The 23,191-nt window shown below is 50.0% G+C and overlaps 1 protein-coding gene across 4 annotated transcripts in view; it reads left to right on the plus strand.

Moving 5' to 3' along the window:
• The window catches only part of ROR2 (receptor tyrosine kinase like orphan receptor 2), a 186,667-nt gene that overhangs the window by 137,846 nt on the left and 25,630 nt on the right, over positions 1–23,191 (plus strand). For all 4 annotated transcript variants that reach the window (XR_008662499.1, XM_055309999.1, XM_055310000.1 and 1 more), the window contains exons 2-4: positions 3,665–3,742; positions 21,861–22,148; positions 22,985–23,015. Coding sequence is in view for 3 of the 4 variants with exons in the window: in XM_055309999.1 (XP_055165974.1) it covers positions 3,665–3,742; positions 21,861–22,148; positions 22,985–23,015 (397 nt within the window). In the remaining variant the exon portion in view is untranslated. The remainder of the gene's footprint in view (positions 1–3,664; positions 3,743–21,860; positions 22,149–22,984; positions 23,016–23,191) is intronic.

Below are 23,191 nucleotides of genomic sequence, written 5' to 3' on the forward strand. Positions count from 1 at the left end.
TTAAAAAATCAAATTATAAAATTGGTCTTTGTTCAAAATGCCACGTACTGTATGACTTCATTTATGTAAAATATCCAGAATAGATAAATCCCCAGAGAGAGAGAGAAAGAGAGAGAGAGAGAGAGAGAGAGAGAGAGAGAGAGAGAGCATGCAGACTAGTGGATATGGGGTCTGGGAGAGGTGAGAGTGGGAACGACTGCTGATGGTAACAAGGTCTCTTTTGGGAGTGTTGAAAGATTCTGGGATTAGATCGTGGAGACGGTTGTACGATCTTGTCAACGTCCCCAGACAAACTGGATTGTAGACTTGCAAATGGCGAGTTTTATGGGATGTGAATTATGGCAATTATTTGATGCTTTTTAATTGGAGAGATGTTGAAAAATAAAATAAAGGAAGAAATTTTAAATGACTTTTAAAATTCCAGATATGTAATAGTGACATTGTGATGTGCGTGTGTGCATGTGTGTGAGAGAGAGTTTTTGTGGTTGTTTTGTTGGTTTTGGCTTGTGTTTGTCTTATTTTTTTTTTCCTTTGGGGTGTTTTGGACCCTTTCGGGGGAGCCAGGAGAGAGCCTGTTGGAATCTGCTGAGATGCTGGCCTACGCTGTCGCATGTCATCGGTCCCCAAGTTCATATTTGCACCTGTTACGTTTGGCTTAGACATTTAAGACACTGTGCGTGACAGGAGTGAGGACAGCCATTTTGTGTGTGACTATGCTCTGTGGGAGAACGACAGTTTCTAATATCAGACCATCAACTGGGTCCTTATTTCTCAGTTAGGAAGCCACAACAGGGCCCAGTTGTGTTGAAACGTAAGGCGTCAGCTCAAAGGACCACGACAATTGGCCAATTCTGCGTTTATTCACATATATGGCTTATCTTGGCGGGGTGTCTTGTATCAGTCTTGTGGGCTGCTTGAAACTCTACCCAGGTTTCCAGACATGTAGATGACACCCTTCTGCTCACGTACCCAAACTAAATTATTACCAAACCACACTAATGTGTTTAGGGCAAAACTTGAGACTTAAAGAAATGAAAAGTCAAATCCCAGCTTATATGTCGACCAGCACAACTTTTTCAGACAGAATCATAGCATCTCTAAGGTCAATAGCGACTTGGTAGGTCTGGGGGGGTGGTGACGTCTGCTCAGGAGTCAGCAGAACAGGGACACCTGCGTGGCTCAGTGGTTGAGCGTCTGCCTTCGGCTCAGGGTGGGATCCCGGGGTCCTGAGATCAAGTCCTGCATCAGGCTCTCTGCTCGGTGGGGAATCTGCTTCTCCCTCTGCCTCTGCTGCTCCCCTTGCTTGTGTTTTCTCTCTCTCAAATAAATAAATAAATAAATAAATAAATAAATAAATAAATATCTATTTAAAAAAAAGTCACCAGAAATGTTGGGATCACCTCTGGCTCCTTCCACACAGGGAGCGTGCTTGTCTCCACTGCGTCTCGGGTGCGCGGGGAACATGTTTGCCTCAGAACCAAGAGTTGCCTTGGAAGAGCTGGGAATCTATTCCACAGTGGAATTGGGCTAATAGTGCTTATTTTTCTTGAGGGTGTATATTTATTTGACCGTTTCACACCATTTGTCAATTTCTAAGCAGTTAATAACTTTTATGCCTCCTTCAGATGTGTGTATATAGCACGAGTGTGTTGGATTTCCTGTGGTCTCCCTGCATTTACACAGTGCTGAGTGATGGTATGTGTAACGTGCCAGTTTACAGTTTCAAACTCAACTGAACTTTAATTCTCGAGCACAGATGCGTCGACTGCCTCACGGGTGTAGTTCATGCCAGTCTCCGCCCCGGATTGGGTCTAGGTTGTAATGCCGGGACCACCAGCAGTCACCGGGATGCACCCCGCATGTCCTACAGCTGTTCACAGTCCCCTGGGCAAGCTCATGATTCCTGAGGTTACGCTATGACCACTGCAGGGGATGTGTTACCGTTTGGGGCATCATCTCAGAGGAGAAGGGTGGTACTTCCACGTGGTTGATCGTGGGGGGACAGTTTACCAAAGCTGGCATGGAGTGAGGCTTCTGCCGGCTGGCTCGGTTTGGACTGGACACAATAGGAAGAGGGGCGTGAGAAGCCCGGGCAGAAACAGCCTCTCACTGGCCTCGTGGGCGCTGGGGCTGGACTCCCAAGGGCGCAGGTTGTGTGTCACTTGGCTCATCCTGCAATTTAGGAGCTGGCGAGATGGGCAGGATCAGCTTAGAGACGTCTTGCTGGTGCCCTTACCTGCCCTCTGGCCAGTGCTCATGTAGCTGAACAGTCTGAAGACTCTTATGCGCCTGGTTCTGTCTGCAAACCGCTTGTACCACTTGTACCCCACTTCAGAGCTCAGCGGCCTGGGGCCAGGCCTCATCTTGAGAGCGGCCTGATGGGTCTGGGTGCTTTGTTTGCTCCTGAGTCTCGTTTAAGAGAGGCGGGGGAAGGGGTGTTGATAATTGAATTATCTTCTGTAGGAGTCTTTAAAAATGGAGGTGAATGCCCATCCCCGAGGGGTTGCCATCTGAACCACGTCTAAGTGTGTGGTGTGGTGGCATTCACAGTATTCGCACTATTGTGCACCTGCTGCCACTACCTATGTGCAGCATCTCCCTCATGTGCAACCATCCCCATGGAACACTAGTTCCCGGGCCCCTGCCTGCAGCCCCGGTGCCCCCCATCTGCTTTCTGCCCATGAATTTGATGACCCCGGGGACCTCATCCACCATTTATGTGTCTTTCTGTGTCGGGCTGTTTCTATCAGCGTCACGTTCTCCAGGTTCCTCTGTGTGTAGCCGGGCAGGATTTCCTCCTTCCTGAGCCACAGGACGTTCAGTGTGTGTCCCCCACTCTTCGGTCAGCTTTAATGCCACGAACCCAGTCCCTTCAGACGTGTTGTCAGGGCCGCCCCTGATGTCACTTTGTCTCCCCCACCCATCCCTGCCCCCGACCTACCAGGGGAACCCAGTCATGTCCAGGCTACCAGGTGTCAGGGGTCACACTGGGACAGGGAGCAGGGCGTCCCTTGCCCCTGCCCTTCCTCCCCCAGGATCTGGGGGCCTGTGTCTTTGAGTGGCATTTCTGGCTGAGCAGGCCAGATCTGCTCTTGTGCTTGGCGTGGGTGAGTCTGGAGCTGGCTGCTCCTGCTGACACCACCTCCCTCTGAGGGGCGAGCTGCTGGTGCCGTAGCATGAGACACTTCTGTCCTCACAGCTGTGCGTGAATGGGTCCTTGGTTGCTGACCCAGGAGCTGGGAGGGGAATGAGCTGCCTATGACGCGCTCCAGTTCTGAATTCACTCAGAATTACCAGGGGCCGCATGTGGAGGGCAACCTGCAGACTCTGGCTATTTGTTTTATTTACTTTGCCGACCGGTGTTGTTGAATTTCTCTCCTGCCTTGCACTCAGGGCCTCGGTCACACGCTGGCCTCATCTGTGCGTACTGCGCAGCACCTGCATTCTGCTGCCCTTGGGACAGATGTTAAGAAGCACAGTTGCTGTTATACCAAATCTGATGCTACAAGAGCCCTCTCTGCAAGTCACTACAATGTCTCATCCCTCTAGGTTTTCTATAAACAGTGGGCAGTTTTGCTGGAATACTGTTGTCTTTGCATGAGAAGCAGAGTAAAGACCCTGCAGTACAATCTCATTAATGGACATGCTGTGCTCTTTTGCTCAGGGGAAGTGGAGGCTCCTGACCCGAATGACCCTTTGGGACAACTGGATGGACAGGATGGCCCTATTCCAACTCTGAAAGGTAAAGTGTGAGTTGCTCTTGGGAGCAGGTGTTGGAAAGTATTCCCGGAGTTGCAAGCAGAGAGGCACATGGTTGGCTGGCTGTCTCAGGGCTCGGCTGCTAGGGCGGGTGGCAGGGTGCCCGGGGCCCAGCACCCCCCTGCTGGTAGGAGTGATGGCATGACGTGCCTGCATCTGGGGCTATGAGGGCATCAAGGGCTGGCGTGTGCCAGTTGGAAGGTGGTAGGTGACAGGTGACGGGGCAGGGGTGGACAGATGGCTGCTGGAGGGAGGCTGGGGTCTTGTGGGGAGCTGGACTCCTGGCTTGGCCACTGTCACCTGCTGCCAGGTCCTGGTCCTCTGGGGTCACTGTGTCTATGGAGTCATCCAGAGGTAAGGGGCTGCAGACCAAAAGGCTGCCATAGCCCATGGTCCAGATGGGGTGGTGGGGTTACCAGGGGGGCAGGTGACTCCCCTAGGAGCAGGTCTCCTGAAAAGCTTCAGCCTTTCCCACAGGTCACCGTCTGGGTCACTGCTCACCTGGCACACTCTGTAGGCATCTCGGGTTGGTCGAGTCGATAGGACGTGTTTCCTCAGATGCAGCCCGGTTTCTTAATTAAGGAGGCTTGTGAGTGGTGCCCTCTCGCTGTCCCGAGGTGCCGGAGACAGTGCTCTGGCCCTCCTCCTATTAGGGCACTGATCCCCTGTGGGGACCCCTTGAGCTTCATCTACCCTAATGCCTCTCAAAGGCCCAACCTCAAAGACCCTCCCCCTGGGGACTAGGCCTTTTACGTGTGCATTTCTGGGAGACACAGTTCAGTGCCTAACGGTGATTTATTAAAGCATTGACTTTATTTCTGCTTAGCGTCTTTCTGGTTATTCAAAGACCAGAAGCCCAAAATAATTGCTGAGCTCCCTGCCCTGAGGGTCCTAGGTCCCCTCAGGAGGTGGTTTCCCTCCGCGTGTCCATGGCTGGGTCTCCTGGGCACTGAGCAGCCAGGACTCAAGTCTCCGGGCTCCAGTCTGGGGGCTGGCATGTCCCCGTCGGTCTCAAGAGGCTTCCGGGGGTGACATGGGACCCTCACTGGTACATGCTGTTTGCTCGAGGCCAGTGGTCTCAGTCAAGGGCATGTGGAGCTCTGTCTGCCGTTGCTGACGCCCAGGTGTGCAGAGCCCACTGTGGTTGCACAGAGACCCAGGGCTTGCAGTGGTCAGGCCTCGACCAGGACAAGGATATATCCTTAGGTGGGCAAGGCCTATGCCCCAGGTGCTGGGCCTTGGGAAACGTTTCTTCAGAAGGAAGATGGTTTTTGATGGTGAGTCTGAAATCATTTCTTGAAAGGCTGCCGTGGCCCATGGTCCAGATGGCCCACACATACTCCTCAACAGGCCCTCTGTGCCAGCTGTGTGTGAGACCCAGCCACATGTTGGGGACCCAAATAACATAACACCGTTGTGTGTGGTCTCTGCTTCATGATGTTTCCCGTACTGGGGAGTCAGCATCCTGAGACCTTGACAGAGTAGCTCGGGGGAAGAGATGGGGCTGTGGTGAGCTGGAAGGCAGGAAAGGGATGTGACACTGAGATCTGAGGAGCTGACAGTCAAAGAGGGGGTGTCCTGGGCCACGGTGGTGCCTGTGCAAAGGCCCAAGGTCAAGACAACTTAGTGTCTTGGGGCAACTGAGAGAAAGGACTGGGGTAGCTGAGGTCAGAAGGATCACCAGAGGCTAAACGAACTTGACCCAATACCAAGGCCATCAATTGTGCGTGGGTCTTTAAATCAATTAAAATTAAATAAAATTAAGAATCCAGTTCCTCAGTCTTCTGACCTGCATTTCAAGTGCTCAGTGGCCACATGTGGATGAAGGCCACCATGATAGGCAGCACGGATCCAGAATATTCCATCACTGCAGACAGCTTTGTTGGGCAGCCATAGGTAGGACATACACTGCTCTTTAGGTGGCGGGAGAATGTTCTATTTTATTCTGAGCATCATCCTCCACTGTGCAGGGTTCTGGCCTGGAACACGGTGTAGCCTGATCATTCTCTGCAAAGATCACCTTGGTCTGGAGGGTGATGGAGGAGAAGTAGAAGGGGCTGAGGAGGGAGGAGGGAGGTGCAGGGCTGCAGGATGGAAGTGAGGGGCTGAGGAGGGAGGTGAGGGGCTGCAGGAGGGAGATGGGGCTGCAGGATGGAGGGGAGGGGCTGCAAGAGAGAGATGATGGGCTGCAGGACAGGGGTGAGGCTGCAGGAAGGTTAGGGGCAGGTGGAGGGAGGTGTGGGGCAGGTGAAGCGAGGTGAGGGGCTGCAGGATGGAGGTGAGGGATACAGGAGAGAGGTGAGGGGCTGCGGGAGGGAGGTGCGGGGCTGCAAAAGGAAGGTGAGGGGCTGCAGGAGGGAGATGAGAGGCAGGGAGTAGGTAAGATGCAGGGAGGGGGAGGTGAGGCAGGCTGAGCGGAGGTGGATGAACCATAGTGAGAGTCCAAACCTAACCTGCACTCACCTGGTAGCCTCAGGAGCACCTAGGGGAAGCAGCGTGTTTACAGCAGACCTGTCCCCCAGGTGCAGGGTGCTGGGTCCCTGGGGGCCAGAGGGGCTGGGAGCACCCCCCCCCAGCCACAGCTGTGCTTCAAGCAGCATGGGGGGATGGCAGAGGCGACTGTAGGATGGACGGCAGTGGGGGTCCACCTGGAGGGAAGACACACTTGCTGAATGAGGCGTGGAAATGATCGTGACCAGAACTTTCACAGAAATTGTTATTCCCATCCAGCCACAAGCTCCAAACATGGACAAGATCTGGTGCCTTGGGTGGTATTCTGGGTCTTTCTTTTTGGTGTTTGAGCAGTTTCTCAGGCCCACAACTGCATGCTTTGTAACATCCTCTGCTTAGTTGGGATTTGATAGCCTCCCGTCTGTTTCTGTTAACCCACATGGGATCGTGTGAAAGCCATGCGTGCTTCATGTCTGCAGTGCTGAGGCCTTTGGACACTTGCTTTCCCTTCTCCTGGGCACAGAAACACCAAGTGCAGAAGTTCACTGGTGAAGCAGGTGTATGTGTGCATGCATGTGCATGCTTGTATGCAGGTGTGTTTGTGTATGTGCATGCATGTGTGTTTTTCTGTGTGCATGAGTGTACATGCACATGTGCATGCACATGCATGTGTTTCTGGGTGTACATGCGTGCATGTGATTGTGTGCATGCATGCATGTGCATACGTGTATGCAGGTGTGTTTCTGTGCATGAGTGTGCATGTGTGCATGTATTTCTGTGTTTACATACGTGCATGTGAGTGTGTGTGACGGTGTGCATATATATGTGTGTGTACACGTGCATGCATATGTGTTTGTATGTGCGTGTGCATTTCTCTGTGTGTGTGCGCACGTGCATGCATGCTGTGGGTGGTAGCACAGAGGAAGCCGAGGGCCATGCACGGGTGGTGCAGCACGCTGGGCCCAGCTGTCTGAATGAGGCTTGGCCCGAGTGCACAGCAGGCCGGGAAGTGGCTCCGGCTGCCCCTGCAGCCCAAGCACCCATGGCCGTCGGGGGCTAGAGGGGCTCAGGGAAGCCCCTCAGGGCTAGCCCCTCAGGGAGGGGCTAGACGGGTGCCGCCTTTGTCAGGAAGCAGCGGCAGGAGGCATGTACCGTGTGTTACCTTCCCAGGTGTGATGGTCAGCATGGGCCTCCGTTCTAGGCCTCCAGACCTCCACGGGCCTCGGGGACAGGATCATAGCGGATGGCCCACCCGGGGCCCCCACTTCTCCCCTGCAGCCCTATGCTCTGCTTCTCTGGTGTGATGTTCCTCCTTTTCTGGGTTATGGCTTTTGCACAAAAGGAGACTGACGCTGCCTTCCTCTCTGCTCCCCTGGCCTCCTCCTCGTACGCTCAGTGACGAGAGGAATTGGCCTGGCCATGCTTATTCCATGTGATTTTTGTTGAACATCAGACTATGGCACCACTTGGCCCCATTTGGCTGAACTCTTACAAAAAAGTAGTAACAGCTGGATGGGCTGTAGGAGCTACTGCTTTAACCTGCTTTACATTCATGATGCCCCCGCGTCTGTGAACTCACGGGCAGGTGAGAACGGCCAGTAGGTCAGTCCCTCGGTGAGAGAACCACTTTGCCTCTTCTGCACGGACTAGGATCTGGGAATTCGGTATAGGTGTAGACAGTGCTTGTGTTCAGATACACTGCACCAGTACTGAGCGCTGAACACATATAGAGTTGGTGGTCGGTCCTGAGAGAGAAAGATCTCCAGGCAGAAAACCTACGTAGAAGAGAAAATAAACACAGGAGACTGTGATTTACAGCTGGGAAGTTTGCCTGAGACCTCGGTATGCCAGACGACGGTCACCGGTAGGACTGAAGCTGGCCCGGGGAGGGGGCGATTCCAGCTGAAGTGCTGTTCACGCAGGAGGGAGGGTTTACCAGGAGCCTGCGTTCCTTGCTACGTTTGCCACACTACCTGTTACGAGTAAGATCATTAGTGGTATTTTTGTCACGGTCACTGTTCCTGTCAGGACACTCACAAAAGCACACGTTTGGCCTGGAAGCCATTTGCCCTTGTGTTCCGAGGCTGTGTTGTAAGTACATATGTAACACGTCTTGGGTTTTGTAAAATCACTACTTTGGAATGCTTGTGGGAAGTGGGTAACTCCGAGAGCCCAGAGGGTGGTGCTGGGGGCCGGCGTGTCCCGCGGCCTCTGCAGACAGACCCGGTGTGCTCCTGTCTCCCGTCCCAGGAGAGGGGCTGCTCGTCGTCCAGTGAAACCAGGAGGGGAGTTCCGACCTCTTCCCCCTGGGGATACATTGCAATTATAGGTGGTCCTCAGGGCATTCTAAGTCACAGGGCAGACTCACCAGGCTGGCCCTGCTACGTGCAGCCTGTGGCGCTGCGGTGCTGACCTCAGGTCTCCTTGGGCACAGGGAACAGAAAAATCAGCAGAGATCACCGCGTCGGCATGGAGACGAGGCCCGTTGTTTCTGTTTGCTGAGCTCTGGGTTTCTGGCTCATGTAAGAGGCATGGATTGATTAGAGTGTGTGTTGGGTACGTTTCTGGAACTTTTGGGTGTGTGTGTGTGTGTGTGTGTGTGTGTGTGTGTGATTGCTTCCTGGAGTTTGCTGCAGGTATAAGGGCTCCAGGGCTGATGGGTAAAGTAGAAAACCTCACCCCCCTGTTGCAGACACAGTGCAAAGAGCCCTGAGCTCTGCGCCACTCCTTGGGGAAGGCCCGTTATTGAACACCCTCGCTCCTTCCCACCGCCGAGAATTTGCAGCTCCTGTTGGACTGTCCAGGATGTGGACAGACTGAGCAGTGGTGGGAGAAAGGCCTAGCCCATGGAGAAGAGGTGTGAGAGCACACACACTCGTGCTGTCCTGGGCTGAGGGTGGGGAGAGGCCTCGTGTGAGCTCACGGTGAGTCTTCCCCAGGGAGGGTGGACATGCACCCCAACTCCCGGAGCATGAGGCTGGGCTTTGCCCCCATGCCTTCCTCTTCATTGCCCCTTCTTCCCAGAGTCCCCTCAACTCCCTGCCCCCTGTCCTTGCAGAGACAGCCTCGGCCAGGAAGGAGTGGCTACAGCTGGCAGCCACTGCCTGGCATTGTGACTGTGGCTCCTGCTGGAGACAAGCAAGGCTCATTGGGTTTGGCCACCACCTTGTGATCGGCTTGATCACATGTGCTTGTCCTAACAGCTGTCTGTGTGTGTGTGCGTGTGTGCGTGTGTGCATGCCTCCAACCCCTGGATCTGTGTCTGTTTCCCTCTGCCTCATGCCCGTGTGCACCGGCTGGCATGTGACCCCCTCCAGCTGTTCTTTGGGCATGTTTCTCTCTGGGCTTGTCCATGTCTGGGTCTGCTAGCTGCACATGGGTGTGGTGATGCCCTACCCCCTTGTGAGGCCAGGACGTGGCCCTGTGTGCAGGTGTTGGCCTGTGGTGCCAGCTCCTCCCTCCCCCCTCCACTGCTCCCCGCTGTCGCCTCTGAGGGCTGTCGTACCCGGGGAGCACACACTAGGTGTTTCTAACCTCCGAAATCTACTGAAGGCCAGATGTCCAAAGTCAGGGTGTCAGCGGCGGGCTCAGTTCCTTTGGAATGTCCGAGGGGGACCTGGTGGCGGGCCTCCCTCCCGGCCGCTGGAGGGGCTGGCAGGGTGGATGTCCTGCGCTTGTGACCGCAGCCACTCCCACCTCTGCCCCTGTCACTGCACGGTCTGCCGCATGGTCTTCTCTGTGCGTCTGGGTCCAGATGTCCCTCTTCCGATGGAGCCACTGCACCGGGGCCCACCCGTACGACCTCAGATTGATGAGATGACATCAGCAATGCCCCCATTTGCCGATAAGAGCATGTTCACATGTCCTAGGGACTGAGCCCCAACATGCGGCATTGTGGGGGCCACCGCTCGCTGCCCCGCAGGACGGGCACTCTCCTCCAGACTGCAGACCCTGTCACATGCGTTCCTGCATCGCTCAGGGCCTCAGACTTCCTGTGCTCCTGTTTTCCCCTGCTCTCTGATTCCCACCGTTGGCAATCTCACTCCCTCCTCCCCTGCCCCTGCTGCTCCTTGGCTCGTCCAACCCACTTGTCCAGCCTACCCCGCTGCTGCCGCCATTTGCAGCTGCCGCTGGGCAGACCACCAGACGGCTCAGCGGGAACGTCTGAGCCACAGTGACCCACTGACCCTGCCCCTGGCTCATTTATTGGCCTGTAAATGCTTCTCCGAGAGAAGAGCAGCTTTATGTCCTGTGTGCAGCTCTCGGGGTCTCCTCCTCACCTGCCCTGCCAGACAGGTTGTCTGTTTTATTTCCCACCAGCCAAAGCCCTGTGACCTTGTGACCCCAAGTGCACACGGCCTTCCTCATCTCCTTCCCAGACCAGTTGGTGTGGCCTGGTAAACAAGCCACTCCTCAGGCACCTAAGTGATGTGACCACGTTGGAGAACATGTGGACGGCCAGTCAGGATTTGAAAAAAAACAACAGCATTAATCACTGATCTGACTGTGAGGTGGGAGGGGTATCCCATGGTGATGAGGTCTCCTGTTACCTCTGCCTTGGGTGTCTTTTCATGCTTGGACTCAGCTCCACTTTCCAGAGTTAAATATGAGCACAAGGCTGGCCCGGCAGCAGGGCCATGGAACCCATTAGCATTGTTCTTAAAGTTACCCTGCTGTGCAGCAGGGGAAACCCTCTTGATTAAAAGGGAAGACTTCTGTTCTCCTCTAATACTGTGGGATGTTGACTGATCCAAAGGAGCTAGATTCTCAGTCGTCTGGGTTCCGCCCTACTTGGGCTGTTTGGTCCTGTCTGGAGAGGTTTAGGGTGGCCATAAAGGGAGCCTTGTGAGCTAGAGGAGAGCTTAGCAAAAGTTAGTTACACACCCCATATTTTGCACAAAAGGGAAACGAAGCCGGGAGTTTAAATGGGTACCTGTGAATAAAGCCAAGGGCCAAAGCAATGGTGTGCTTCATCTTGAGAGAACTTTCTTTCTGCCTTTCCTTTTGGCCTCCAAAGAATTAATGATGGTTAGTTACAGTGCTGGACCAGATGAACTTGGCCACCTTCCTGCTTAAATTACATACAAGTGCTCCATAAAAATTAGTAAAAGATGGAAATGCTTAGTGAACTTGCAGAAAGAGATAGAGCAATGTCCAGGAGCCAGATAGGAAGGAAGCAGAACTGTGACAGCCCTGGGCTGCCAGGAAGGATCCACTCTGGGTGGTCTCACTCTGTGGCCTTGGAGAATGTCTTCATGGCTTAGCTTATCTGAGACAGAGAGTTGTGTTCTGCAAGTGTCATGCACGTATGACATGGGATCCCCAGCAGTGAAAGATGGTGTCCCCATGTGGCCGTGGGCGCATCCATGGGCTCCAGGGGAGAAGGAACACCCAGTAAGTCATGGGCACCTTAACAAAAGCTGGGGATGGGCCACGGGCTTCTGCAGATATATCAAATCCTCCAAAGCACTGATACCAGAAGAGACCCCCAAATGTAAATGCTACACTAGAGAGAATACGCAGGAGTAGGAGAATGCTGATTGAGATTATGTGAATGAATAAATGCCTTTAGTGTTACCGATTTCACTTGGAATTGGAGCTATTACATTTCCTTCAACTGGGAAAAATAAGAATTGTAACAAAAATCAAATTTGCTCTTAGGAAAATGAAAGAATTTACAATTCTTGTACCCTAAATAAGGCTTCTGGAAGATCATCCTGTTACAGAAACTGTTCTTCAAGGCTCAGCCGCAGCTGCTGGAGCCTTGGGTTTCAGCGTCAAACCAGAGGGAATCCGTGGGGTCCAGAGAACTGAGTGTGGTAGGTAAGCCTTTGGTAGCAAGCCAGGAGACCTAGGGCCTACAGTCCTCACCTGAACCTTGGCTCGAGGGGGCAAGCACAGTAGCCGCTACTGTGAGAAATCAGGAAACCCAGTTTATGTGACAGGAATGTTGTGGGGAAATCCCAGGCCCAAGAGTTAACATGAAAACTTGGCACTGCCTGTTGCAGGAACTCCGTCCTCAAGGGGTTCCCACAGAAAAACCAGTCCTACAGTAGAAAATTATAAAGCACACTCAGAGAGGCTTGGGATGAGTGGTGAGCTAGTAAACAAGGGAGTCAGAAGGATTAAAGATAAAGGAAGAAAAGGCAGTGATGGGTTTGAAAACCAAACAGACCTTCTAGAAATAAGTTGTAGTCAGAGAAACGAGAAACTTGATGGGCAGGTCAAGGAGCAGATGGCGCACAGCTGGAGATTACAGAGGTTTAGAGAGTATAAAGCAGTGAAGCACAGTGAGGACCCGCATACAAGGGGAAGTTCAGCATCTATCCAGGAGGAAACTTTAGAGGAGAAATAGAGGGGTAGGGAGAAACAATGTTTGATGAAATACTGGTGGAGAATTTTATAGAATGGATGGAATTGGGATGGAAGCCCATTAAGGCTACATACAAATAAATTCACAGCTCGAGATCCATGGGAATGGCAAAGACAGAGGGGAAATATGCAAGGTAGCTTACAAGGGGAAAGGTCAGATTACCCAGGAAGGAACAAGAAGTAGCCTGACTTGCAGCAGTCAACACAGAAGCCAGAAGATGGCAGTGTAATCTCCAGTCTAGAATTCCATACCCAGCTAAACTGTTACTCAAGTGTGAAAGTCACGGGTTACTCTTCGACCAAGACTGAGGACGTTCACAACCGCAGTCCTTTACCCAAAGAGCAAATGCGATTCAGGATGAGGAAACACCTGAGGAACCTGCTCTTCTCTAAGGGAAGCATGTACAGTTTAATAGATTAGTAAGGGAAAAATGGAGAATAAAGAAAGAAACCCAGTAGAACACAGGAAAGGAGGATTAAAATGAAGAATAAAATGCAAAATGAAAACATTAAAAATAAAACTTGCCAGTTAAAAAACTCATCGTTCACACAGATAGACACATCAATTAACGTGTTAAATTATATGTTCTTTACAAGATCCATCTTTAAAATATAATCACAAAAATGATTTTAAAAATTAAAAATACAGTGTAAGACTGTGTTAATCAAAAGTACCCTGAAGTAGCTACGTTATTGTCAGACAAAATGGTCTGTTAGACAAAAGCCTTACTGAGTGACCTAATGACTAGCTGATGCCATAAACCTAAAGTTTGTTGTACCTAGCAAATGGTTTCCAGTACATAAACACAACCCGACAAAATTACTAATAGCCATCTGACAAATACAGAACCAGTGAACACAGGTACCACTGAAAGTAATAGATAAGCATATTAAAATTTGAAAAACTTTACAAGCTTCATCTACTGGACATTTAAAAATCCCTGCACTGAGCAGTTAGAGAAACACATTCTTTTTTTTTTTTTTTAGATTTTTTAAAAAATTTATTCATTTGAGAGAGAGAGAGAGCATGAGCAGAGGGGCAGAGGGAGAGGGAGAAGCAGACTCTCCACTGATACAGGGTTCAGTCTCAGGACTTGGAGATCATGATCTGAGTTGAAGACAGATGCTTAACAGACTGAGCCACCCAGGCGCCCTGAGAAAACGCATTCTTACCAATAAAATGTGCAACTCTTACTGTAAGTATTATCTGTGTGGTAGACTGTAAAACAAATCTCAGTGGTATCAAAGAATTGTCATCACCTAGGCCATGTTCTGTGACAACAGCTCAGTTAGGAACACTTTCGGGGCAGCCTGAGTGGCTCAGTCAGTTAAGCGTCTGCCTTCAGCTCAAGTCATGATCCCAGGGTCCTGTGTTTGAGCCCTACATTGGGCTCCCACTCCCTCTGCTCCTCCCCCTGCTTGTGCTCTCTCTCCCAGATAAAAAAAATCTTAAAAAAGAATACTTTCAACAACATACCTAAAACATAATGTAAGTTTTAAGATACACTTGGGTCTGGGCAACGTTATGGAGATTAAATAATTTATTAGTTGGCAAAGAAAAAGTTGAAGGATATTTGTACTCTAAATGCATGTATTAGAAAAATCATTAACTGCAGAAGTTAGAAAAAGAGCCATAGTGTAAAAATTTGAACAGAAAGCTGCAGGGATCCCTGGGTGGCGCAGCGGTTTGGCGCCTGCCTTTGGCCCAGGGTGCGATCCTGGAGACCCGGGATCGAATCCCACGTCGGGCTCCCGGTGCATGGAGCCTGCTTCTCCCTCTGCCTGTGTCTCTGCCTCTCTCTCTCTTTCTCTGTGACTATCATAAATTAATTAATTAATTAATTAATTAATTTTAAAAAAAAGAAAGCTGCAGAAGGAGAGCCCAGTGGGTAGTAAACCTTTCAAAACACTCAAGCTCGTGACATTCTTAAGATGCAGTAGTGAAACAGCACTATTTCAGATCCATCGGATGGCAAACATGTTTAATCCCCTAAACACCAAATGTTAACACATTTGTGGAGGAAACAGATTAACTGACATTGATAGTGAGCATGCATGGTTTCAAGCATTCTTGAGACTTAGATAAATGAGAGACTTCAAGGCCCTGTGACATCACCTCTGTATCCAAGTAGATGCTCTCAAGATATTTTTGCATGTGTGCAGGATGAGACGTGTATACATTTGGTCTTTAAACACTCGCAAAAATATGGAAACAGCTCGCTACCCCTCAGTTGGGAAAAGGATAAAGAAGTCCTGGTTTGTTTGTGCAGTGAAGTATTATACAGTTGTTAAAATAAATGAACACCAACAAAGATAAATCCCAAGCCGACTTTGATTGAAAAAAAAAAAAACAGCAAAGATGATCTTTCAGAGAAAATTTCTAAAAATATAAAACAATAAAAATGCACATTGGAATGGTGTGTACCATTTCTCAGGAGAGGGAGGGAGAAATGGGGAAGTGTGGATTTTAGTTGCATCCTAGAAAGTCTAATTTTTAAAAAAGCATTCTAAGTCAGAGATCCCTGGGTGGCTCAGTGGTTGAGTGTCTGCCTTTGGCTCAGGTTGTGATCCTGGGGTTCTAGGATCAAGTCCTTCATCGGGCTCCCTGCAGGGAGTCTGCTTCTTCCTCTGCCTATGTCTCTGCCTCTCTCTCTCTCTCTCTCTGTCTCTCATGAATAAATAAATAAAATCTGTATAAAAAAGTGTTCTAAGTCAAATATGGTAAAATTAGTATAAAACGTTGATATGTACACACACTATTGATGTGTGCAACAGGTATCTGTTACATTACTATTTATATTTTTTATATGTTTGTACCATTTCAGTATTTAAAATTTAAATTAAGACAAACTAATATTGAGCAAAAACGATTAGGTAAAAGGATATGTGAGCAATATGAATTTTAAAAGCAAAAAGGCTACAGTATTGCTCTTTGAAGAAAAAGTCTGCATAGAAAATCCAAGATGGTCAGGTCAGAAACTATTTTAACTAATAAGTTAAAATAGGATATTTGAGTAAAGTGGCAAGATAAAAGAAAAATATACACAGTGGACAGAATAATGACCTCCCAAAAATGTCCCCGGAATCTGTGAATGTTTCACTTTTCATGGTGTAGGGACTTTGCAGATGGGATTAAGATTTTGAGATGGGAAATGATCCTGGGTGATCCGGGTGGGCCCAGTGTAAGCACAGAGGTCCCTCCTTAGGGAGGCAGGAGGGTCAGATCACTAGCTGGAGACGTACTGCTGGAGGCAGATATGGGGCTGAATGCAAGGGAGGTGCCACCAGCTAGGGCATGTGTGGCCTCCAGAAGCTGTAAAGGCAAGGACAGAGACTCCCAGAGCCTCCAGAAGGAACACAGCCCTGCCGTTACCGTGATGTCAGGACTTCTGACCTCCAGAACTGTAAGATAGTAAATTTGTGTTGGTTTATGCTACTAAGTCTGTGCTAATTTGTTATGGCAGGAATAGGAAATTAGTACAATATGTAGAAATCCAAGACTTGTCCTATAAGCCTTCCTTAAACCACTTAGATGGAAATAAAAACAATTCTTAAAGTACTAAGAATTCTAGGATACCTAAAAAACTGCCTAAAAATACATATGAAGGTCTCTACAAAGAAAATGACCAAGCTTTCTTGACTAGGTGAGAAGGTCTGACATAGAAACGTAGACTGTACTTTCTCCAAATTGTCAAGAAGTCAGTTTAACGTAAATCATCTGTAAATGCAGCCTTTCTCCATCGACACCCCAAGTTTTATTTTTTTAATTTTTATTTTACTTATTCATAGAGACACAGAGAGAGAGAGAGGCAGAGACACAGGCAGAGGGAGAAGCAGGTTCCATGCAGAGAGCCCGAAGTGGGACTCGATCCAGGGTTTCCAGGATCACGCCTGGGGCTGCAGGCAGCGCTAAACTGCTGCTCCACCGGGGCTGCCCCGACACCCCAAGTTTTAAACTGAAACTACCAGGATGGTTCTAAATTGAATCTGGACAAGAAATAGCCATGAGATTGAGAAACTTTTCTTTTTTGGAGACTGAGAGAAAGCGCGTGCATGCGTGCTTGCACATTGGGGAGGTGGGGAGGGGTAGGGGGAGAGAGAGAATCTTTTTTTTTTTTTTTTGGAGAGAGAGAATCTTAAGCAGACTTCCCACCCTGCACAGAGCCCAACGGGGGGCTCGATCTCGCAAACCTGAAATCGTGACCTGAGCCAAAACCAAGAATCGGGTTGCCAATTGACCGAACCATCCAGGCGCCCCAAAATTTGCTATTTTTGATGTCAAAGCTTATTTCATTTATTATAATTTAACAAATGTGACACTGCCCTAGCAACAGGCTGAGATCAGTGGTGTGGGGAGTGAAGTTAGAAACGAATAGAGGCTGTTTTAGATGCGGCAGCTGAGGGATCACCCTCTGTGGACACAACCTTGTGGCAGAGACTTGACCCTGGAGAATCAGCAAATATCTGAGGATGGGGTGTTCTGGTCGACTGCACGATAAAGGGCCAGCTGGGTGTGTTTTAGGAAGAGTAAGAGATCCTCCCCCCTCCAGTCAGTGAGAGTGTGGGGAGAGTAGAGAAAATTTCCAAAGTATTGATACCACGGATGTCAGCTGTCTGCCGTTACATGTCTTCCTAATTTCTTCCTTTTAAAAGCTCAGTTTAATCACCCACCTGGTGGGGGAGGGTGCGCCATGAGTTTTTGCAGTTACTGTGTCATCTACCTATGGTTTTGGTCTCTCTGACCTTCCAGTAGAGCAGGAAGGAGGCTGATTCAAGACCTAGCTTGGGGCACGGGTGCCATCCGTGGAGAGTCAGCCTTATCCATTCCCAGCTGGACAAGGCTTTCATATGCCGTTGCATCTAGAACCACCGGGGGGCCCGTGCTGGAGATGTAGGTACCTTCTTCCCAGTCCTGATGTCTTCCTCTAGTGGTGCTTCATCATGGGATGGTTTCTGGCCTGCTCTTAAGTTTGTTCTTGGATGGCTTCGGTTCACTGACACTACAGCTGTTCTTTGTCCTCAGCAACTGAAAGCAAGTATTCCTGGCCCTAGCCAGCCACGTGCATAAGAGCTTTTGGGAGATACCATTGCCCAGACCCCTCCTGGGTTTTGGTTGCCATGCGGGTGAAGGTGGTCTTTTTTATAAGCTCCCGGGTGGCTCCAGTGTGAAGACAGAGGTGAGCACTGGTGGTTTAGATGTGGGCAGGATCGAGGAGAATTAGTAAGAATACTACATGAGGATGAGATTGCTGCACTAGGTTCTCCTTTGTTTTCTGCAAACTGAGGAGGGTGTGGCTTCAGGGGTGAGTGTTCATCTGTTGAGAGTGAAGGGGATCTGGACAAATTGGATGCCTCAGGCTCAGAAGAAATCGGTGGAGGCCTTACCCTAGGATCTGAGCAAAGCTGAGGGTGGTTGCCAGCACTCAGGGAAGGACGCTTTCAACACAGTGGCTCCTCCTCCCACCTGGTACTTCCATCCACCTCACCCCACCCCACCTCCCACTTTTGTCAGGTTTGTCCACCTCGTCTCCCCTTGCTCATCGACATGTACCTCGTCCCTCCTTAGGGGCATTTTCTGACCAAGGATTACATTTGTGATGTCATGTAGCCATCAGCACGCTCTAGTTCCAAACTTTTTCTGCACCCCAGCGGGAGACCCCGTACCCATTAAGAGTCACTCCCTAATTTCCCCTCCCCCAGCCTCTGGCAACTATTACTCTGCTTTCTGTTTCTGGAGATTTACTTGGTCTAGATATTTCATGTAAACAGGGAGAGCCAAGAGTGCTTTGATGATTAAATCAGTGGTGTAAGGCACACGAGCATTTCTTCAGGCCACATTAGCTATCATGATGAAAACGTCTGACGGGAAATTGCTGGCACTGTCTCTGAACTAAACCTTGTTCTGACTCCAGTAGATGGTTTCACAGTGTCCTGCGCGGTAGGATGGGGTCAACACCAAGCTCTTTGTGTCCATGCAGAGGGCAGAGGAGCCAGAGAATGGGGAACACTGACAGGTTCAAGTCTAACGCTTAGCAGTTTGTCGATCGAGGATGTAGGAGAAGCTATTGATGGATATGATGAAGAATTCCATGTTTCCACACCCATTCAATGTAAAAAAGATATTCTGGAGAAGAAACATACTGGCTCTGTTTGCAGTCATTGGGCAATAATTATTGGCTGGCTGCTCCTCAGGTCTCCTTGGTTGGACGAAAGAAACGGACCCCTTAACTTTCTTCTCTGGCTTCTAACCCACCTTCTCTCCCTTTCTAGAGAAATGTTTCCATGTTGAAGAAGATCCTCCTCTATCTTTCAGAATATTTAGCCAGCCGGTGGAGCTGTCCCAGGTTGACGTATGCAAATGTCCTTAAAGTGGAGGGGACATATGCAAGCCAGTCCCCCAAAGGCAGGAGATGAGAGCCAGCAGTGACCACCATGTCCCCCGGCCCCGAGAACCCCCAGGCCCTGCTGTTCGTAGATGTTTGCTGATCACCTTGGAGACACAGACCCTTATGTTCAAGCTTTACATGAAGCCATTGCCCGGGTCTGCCGGGAAGCTCTGGTTTGTCACAGGTCTGTGGAGGAACTGTCATCAACGTGGAGATGAGAATTATAATTAAGCTTAGGCCAAGAAGAGATCGTTGTAACTTTAACGTGTCATCTGCTATTTTACATCATAATTTGATGGCTGTTTTGTATGCCCCACTCTGCATCCATGTTATGCAAACCTCGACGAAGCATTTGAATATTAAGCAACTTGAAAGTGCTTCATATGAAGCTCTCTGATTAAGTTGGGCTCTGGCCAGACACAGTGAAATGGTGCGTTCACCGTCATCTGTGCCCGAGATTATGTCAGAGTAACTGCTTCAGACCGTCCAAATCAGATTGGCTCTTGTGTTTGAAGACCCGGGGGTCTAGGGTGGGAGCTGCAGGAACCAGATCTCCCCAAGTCCAGCTTGTGCAATCGAGTTAATGAAGAGTGTACGTCCAGAACATCACCCTACTTGGTTCCAGGGGGTTGTCATTGACATGTCTCTCACATTCCGGCTTTGTGTCATCCATGAGAATTCTGTTCCATAGGTTAATTCAGTGAATTAAGTGGAGAGCATCAAGGTGGAATTTAATGATGTGGGTAATAATGATTAGTGCTAGTTAGTAACACCTCTCCAGACAGCTATCCACTGTCCCTTGTCGAGAAAAAACATCCCTGCCTCTTAAAATCCACAGCCTCCCATCCCCTTTGCTGCCTCCTGTCACCCAACACCTAGGGGCTATCACCCAGCCTGTGAAATGTACCTCAGGGGTCCACTAGAAACCCTATAGTTTTCCATCCAGTGAGGCAGTAATAAGAGATATGTGCCATCTTTCAACTTCATTTTATTTTTTTAAAAGGGTAGGAACCTACCAGAAAGGAAGCCAAAAGATTCAGAGCATGAATGTATCTTAGTTTTGTCTGAAGTGAGTTCACCTCCTCATGGCTGATTGTCTTATCTGTCTAACCTTAGGGTCTTTGTGTGTGTTACGGAATTTTATCTAGCAGGCTTATCTTGACAGCATGATCTCCCAGCTCCTGACCTGCACTATGCGTATACTCACACATCACACACTAAAATGCACACACATCACACAACACACCGCACATACACGGAGTTACACTCCCTGCACCATGAGTAAACCACATCACACCCACATACCTCATGCCTCACACACATATCAGAGGTGCACACACACACACACACACACACACTGCACCACACCTACACCCACACCACACAAGCACGTACATACATACTCCTCACACAGCACACCACATACACCTCATACACCATGTCACACTTGCACACTACACACCACAAATACACCACTTCGCACACACATATCACACCACACACACCTATCAGAGATGCACACCACACACACACACTGTACCACACCCATACCACACAAACACACACATACACTACTCACAGACACACACACCACATACACCATGTCACACTTGCACACCACATACACACACCACACCCACAAATATACACACCACATCACACACACATACCACACACACATCAGAGATACACACCACACACATACATACATACCCTCTCCTCTCTAATCTGTTTTACTTCCTCCTGTTCCCCATGGCCTATGTCACCAGCTGAGCGTCCCCACCCCTGAGTGGATTGAGCCCCATACTCCAGCTGCACTCACTCTGTCCTCTGGGTCCTCTCGGGTCCTGCGCTCCATCCAGTGTGGGTCCCCACACAGCCTCTCCAGCTCCTGTCCCAGGTGCAGCAGGACAGGACCTTCAGCAGCACTCAGCCTTGACATCCTTGTTCTGTCCAGGCCAGCGGTTTGCTCATTTCTGAGGGTGTGTCTGTTTTGCGATGAATTTTTCCTAATCGAGGTTTTGTAGTTGGTGGTGTGGCAGGAAAGAGCATGGTCTTTCCAAGTGTGACTTACATGGTGGCTCAGTGAGATGAGACCTAGTGCTTGCAAAGAGAAACACAGTTGATCCTCGCTCTGGCTTTCGTACTTTCGAGTACCCCTAATATCTGAAGTGTACCCGGAATGCCCAAATCAGTGCTCACGAAGCCATTGTGGTCATTCACAGACGTGCCTAGAGCCGTGACAATTTAGACTTGCCCGAGGTACACATTCCTAGCTGAGGCTCAACAAGGCGACCCCTGCCTAACTGTTCCAGCTCATATTGTGAACAAGTATCCTTTCTGTGGTCCATATAATCCTGTTTTTGTTTTTTTGTTTTTTTTGCTTTTTTTTTTTTGTTGTTGTTGTTGGTGATTTCGCTGTTTAAAATCCCCCCAGTGATGGTGCTGGAGTGCTGGTTGGCCTTCCTAATCCCCAGAAAGCTGTGATGTGCCTTACAGAGAAAACACGAGTTAGCTAAGCTTCCTTCAGGCACAAGTTAACAGCAGTGGTGGCCGTGGGCTCAATGTTGATGATACACGACCCATATTAGGTGGTCTAATAAGGTGTCTTCAGGCAGAAACACACGTAAAATGAACTTATGCCATGATTGAGGACAATACTGTGACCAGAGGCCCAAAGGAACCTGATGGTATTTCCGTAGGAGCAGTGCTTTGCTAACCCAGTGTTCTCAGAACATTCTGGAACATTATTATCACCAGTGCCGGGAATGGGCTATATTTATGTGAGAGAAAACAGGAGCCCTCCTGAGCCAGTCCCAGGAGGAGCGCCCGGCAGGCCTCTCTGCCAGCCCTCACTCAGTGTTGCTGTTCTGTGATCACTCTCTGCTGCAGGCTACTTCCTGAATTTTCTGGAGCCGGTGAACAACATCACTATCGTGCAAGGCCAGACAGCCATTCTCCAGTGCAAGGTGGCGGGGAACCCCACCCCCACCGTGCGGTGGCTGAAGAACGACGCCCCCGTGGTGCAGGAGCCCCGGCGCGTCATCATCCGCAAGACAGAATACGGCTCACGATTGCGGATCCAAGATCTGGACACGACGGACACCGGCTACTACCAGTGCGTGGCCACCAACGGGGTGAAGACCATCACGGCCACTGGCGTCCTATTTGTGCGGCTCGGTGAGTCAGGGCGGCCTGGGTGTGCGGTTATCAGGTGGGGACACTCGAAGCCCCGGGACAGAAGGGTCATTTGCAGCTTGAAACCGCACCCCCACCTGCCAGCAGAAGGATCAATAAAACCCTTCCCTGTGGCCTCTCCCTGTGCACGAGGGCCTGGCCTAACCTGCAGCCACTTGCTAGTAGTAAAGGAACACAGACACAGACGGAGCGGTCTGTAAACCCGGAGTGCAGAAGGGAGCCCCAGACACATTTCTGTAAGGTGAGCGTGAAGGCCGTGTCCTAGGTGGTGGTCCCACGAGGAGGTGCACACCCCCCCCCACACACACACACAATGCACTACCAGGTACCTGGTACCTGGTGCTGAGCCCAGGGGCGACCGGCCTCATCACCAGTGGCGACAGGGAAGGGTGGATGAGTCCTCTCCATCCCAGCTGCCAGATGATCCCCGCGCTGCCCCAGTCCCACCACCCGGGCTCCAGACCATTCGGGCCCCGGTTAGGAAACATCTCCTGAACCAAGGTTAGATGAGGAGAGAGCGAGACAAGGCAGCAAGAACTCCAAAAATACCTCCAAATGTTTCTGCAGAAACCGAGAGTGCTCCCCATCCACATTTCGTGGTTTTCGGCGTCCCTGGCATGTAATCTTGGGCAGCAGCAGAGCCCAGGGCCCGAGGACGGCTCACCACAAATGAGCACACTGGCCTGCGGCTGCCTTTACCATGGGCTGGATTGGAAAAAAAAAAAAAAGATTGATTCCAAATTGTGAAGTATTAATAACCTGTCTTCTTTCTTTCTTTCTTTCTTTCTTTTTTTCTTTTTTTCTTTTTTTTTTTTTAGGTCCAACACACAGCCCAAATCATAACTTTCAGTAAGTATCTGTTTTCCTCAAACCATTTTCTCATTCCCAGAGGGTGTCCGTTATATAAGGATCCAGGATTTAAATCCAGCAACTGCACGTCTTTGCCGAATTTGCTGGACGTTGGCTGGACTTCACATAAGGATGGCGATGTGCTTGCTTCGGGGGGAACACCGTTATATTTTCTG

Source organism: Nyctereutes procyonoides, unplaced genomic scaffold (assembly GCF_905146905.1).
Source record: "Nyctereutes procyonoides isolate TBG_1078 unplaced genomic scaffold, NYPRO_anot_genome, whole genome shotgun sequence".
NCBI classification, from domain to species: domain Eukaryota; kingdom Metazoa; phylum Chordata; class Mammalia; order Carnivora; family Canidae; genus Nyctereutes; species Nyctereutes procyonoides.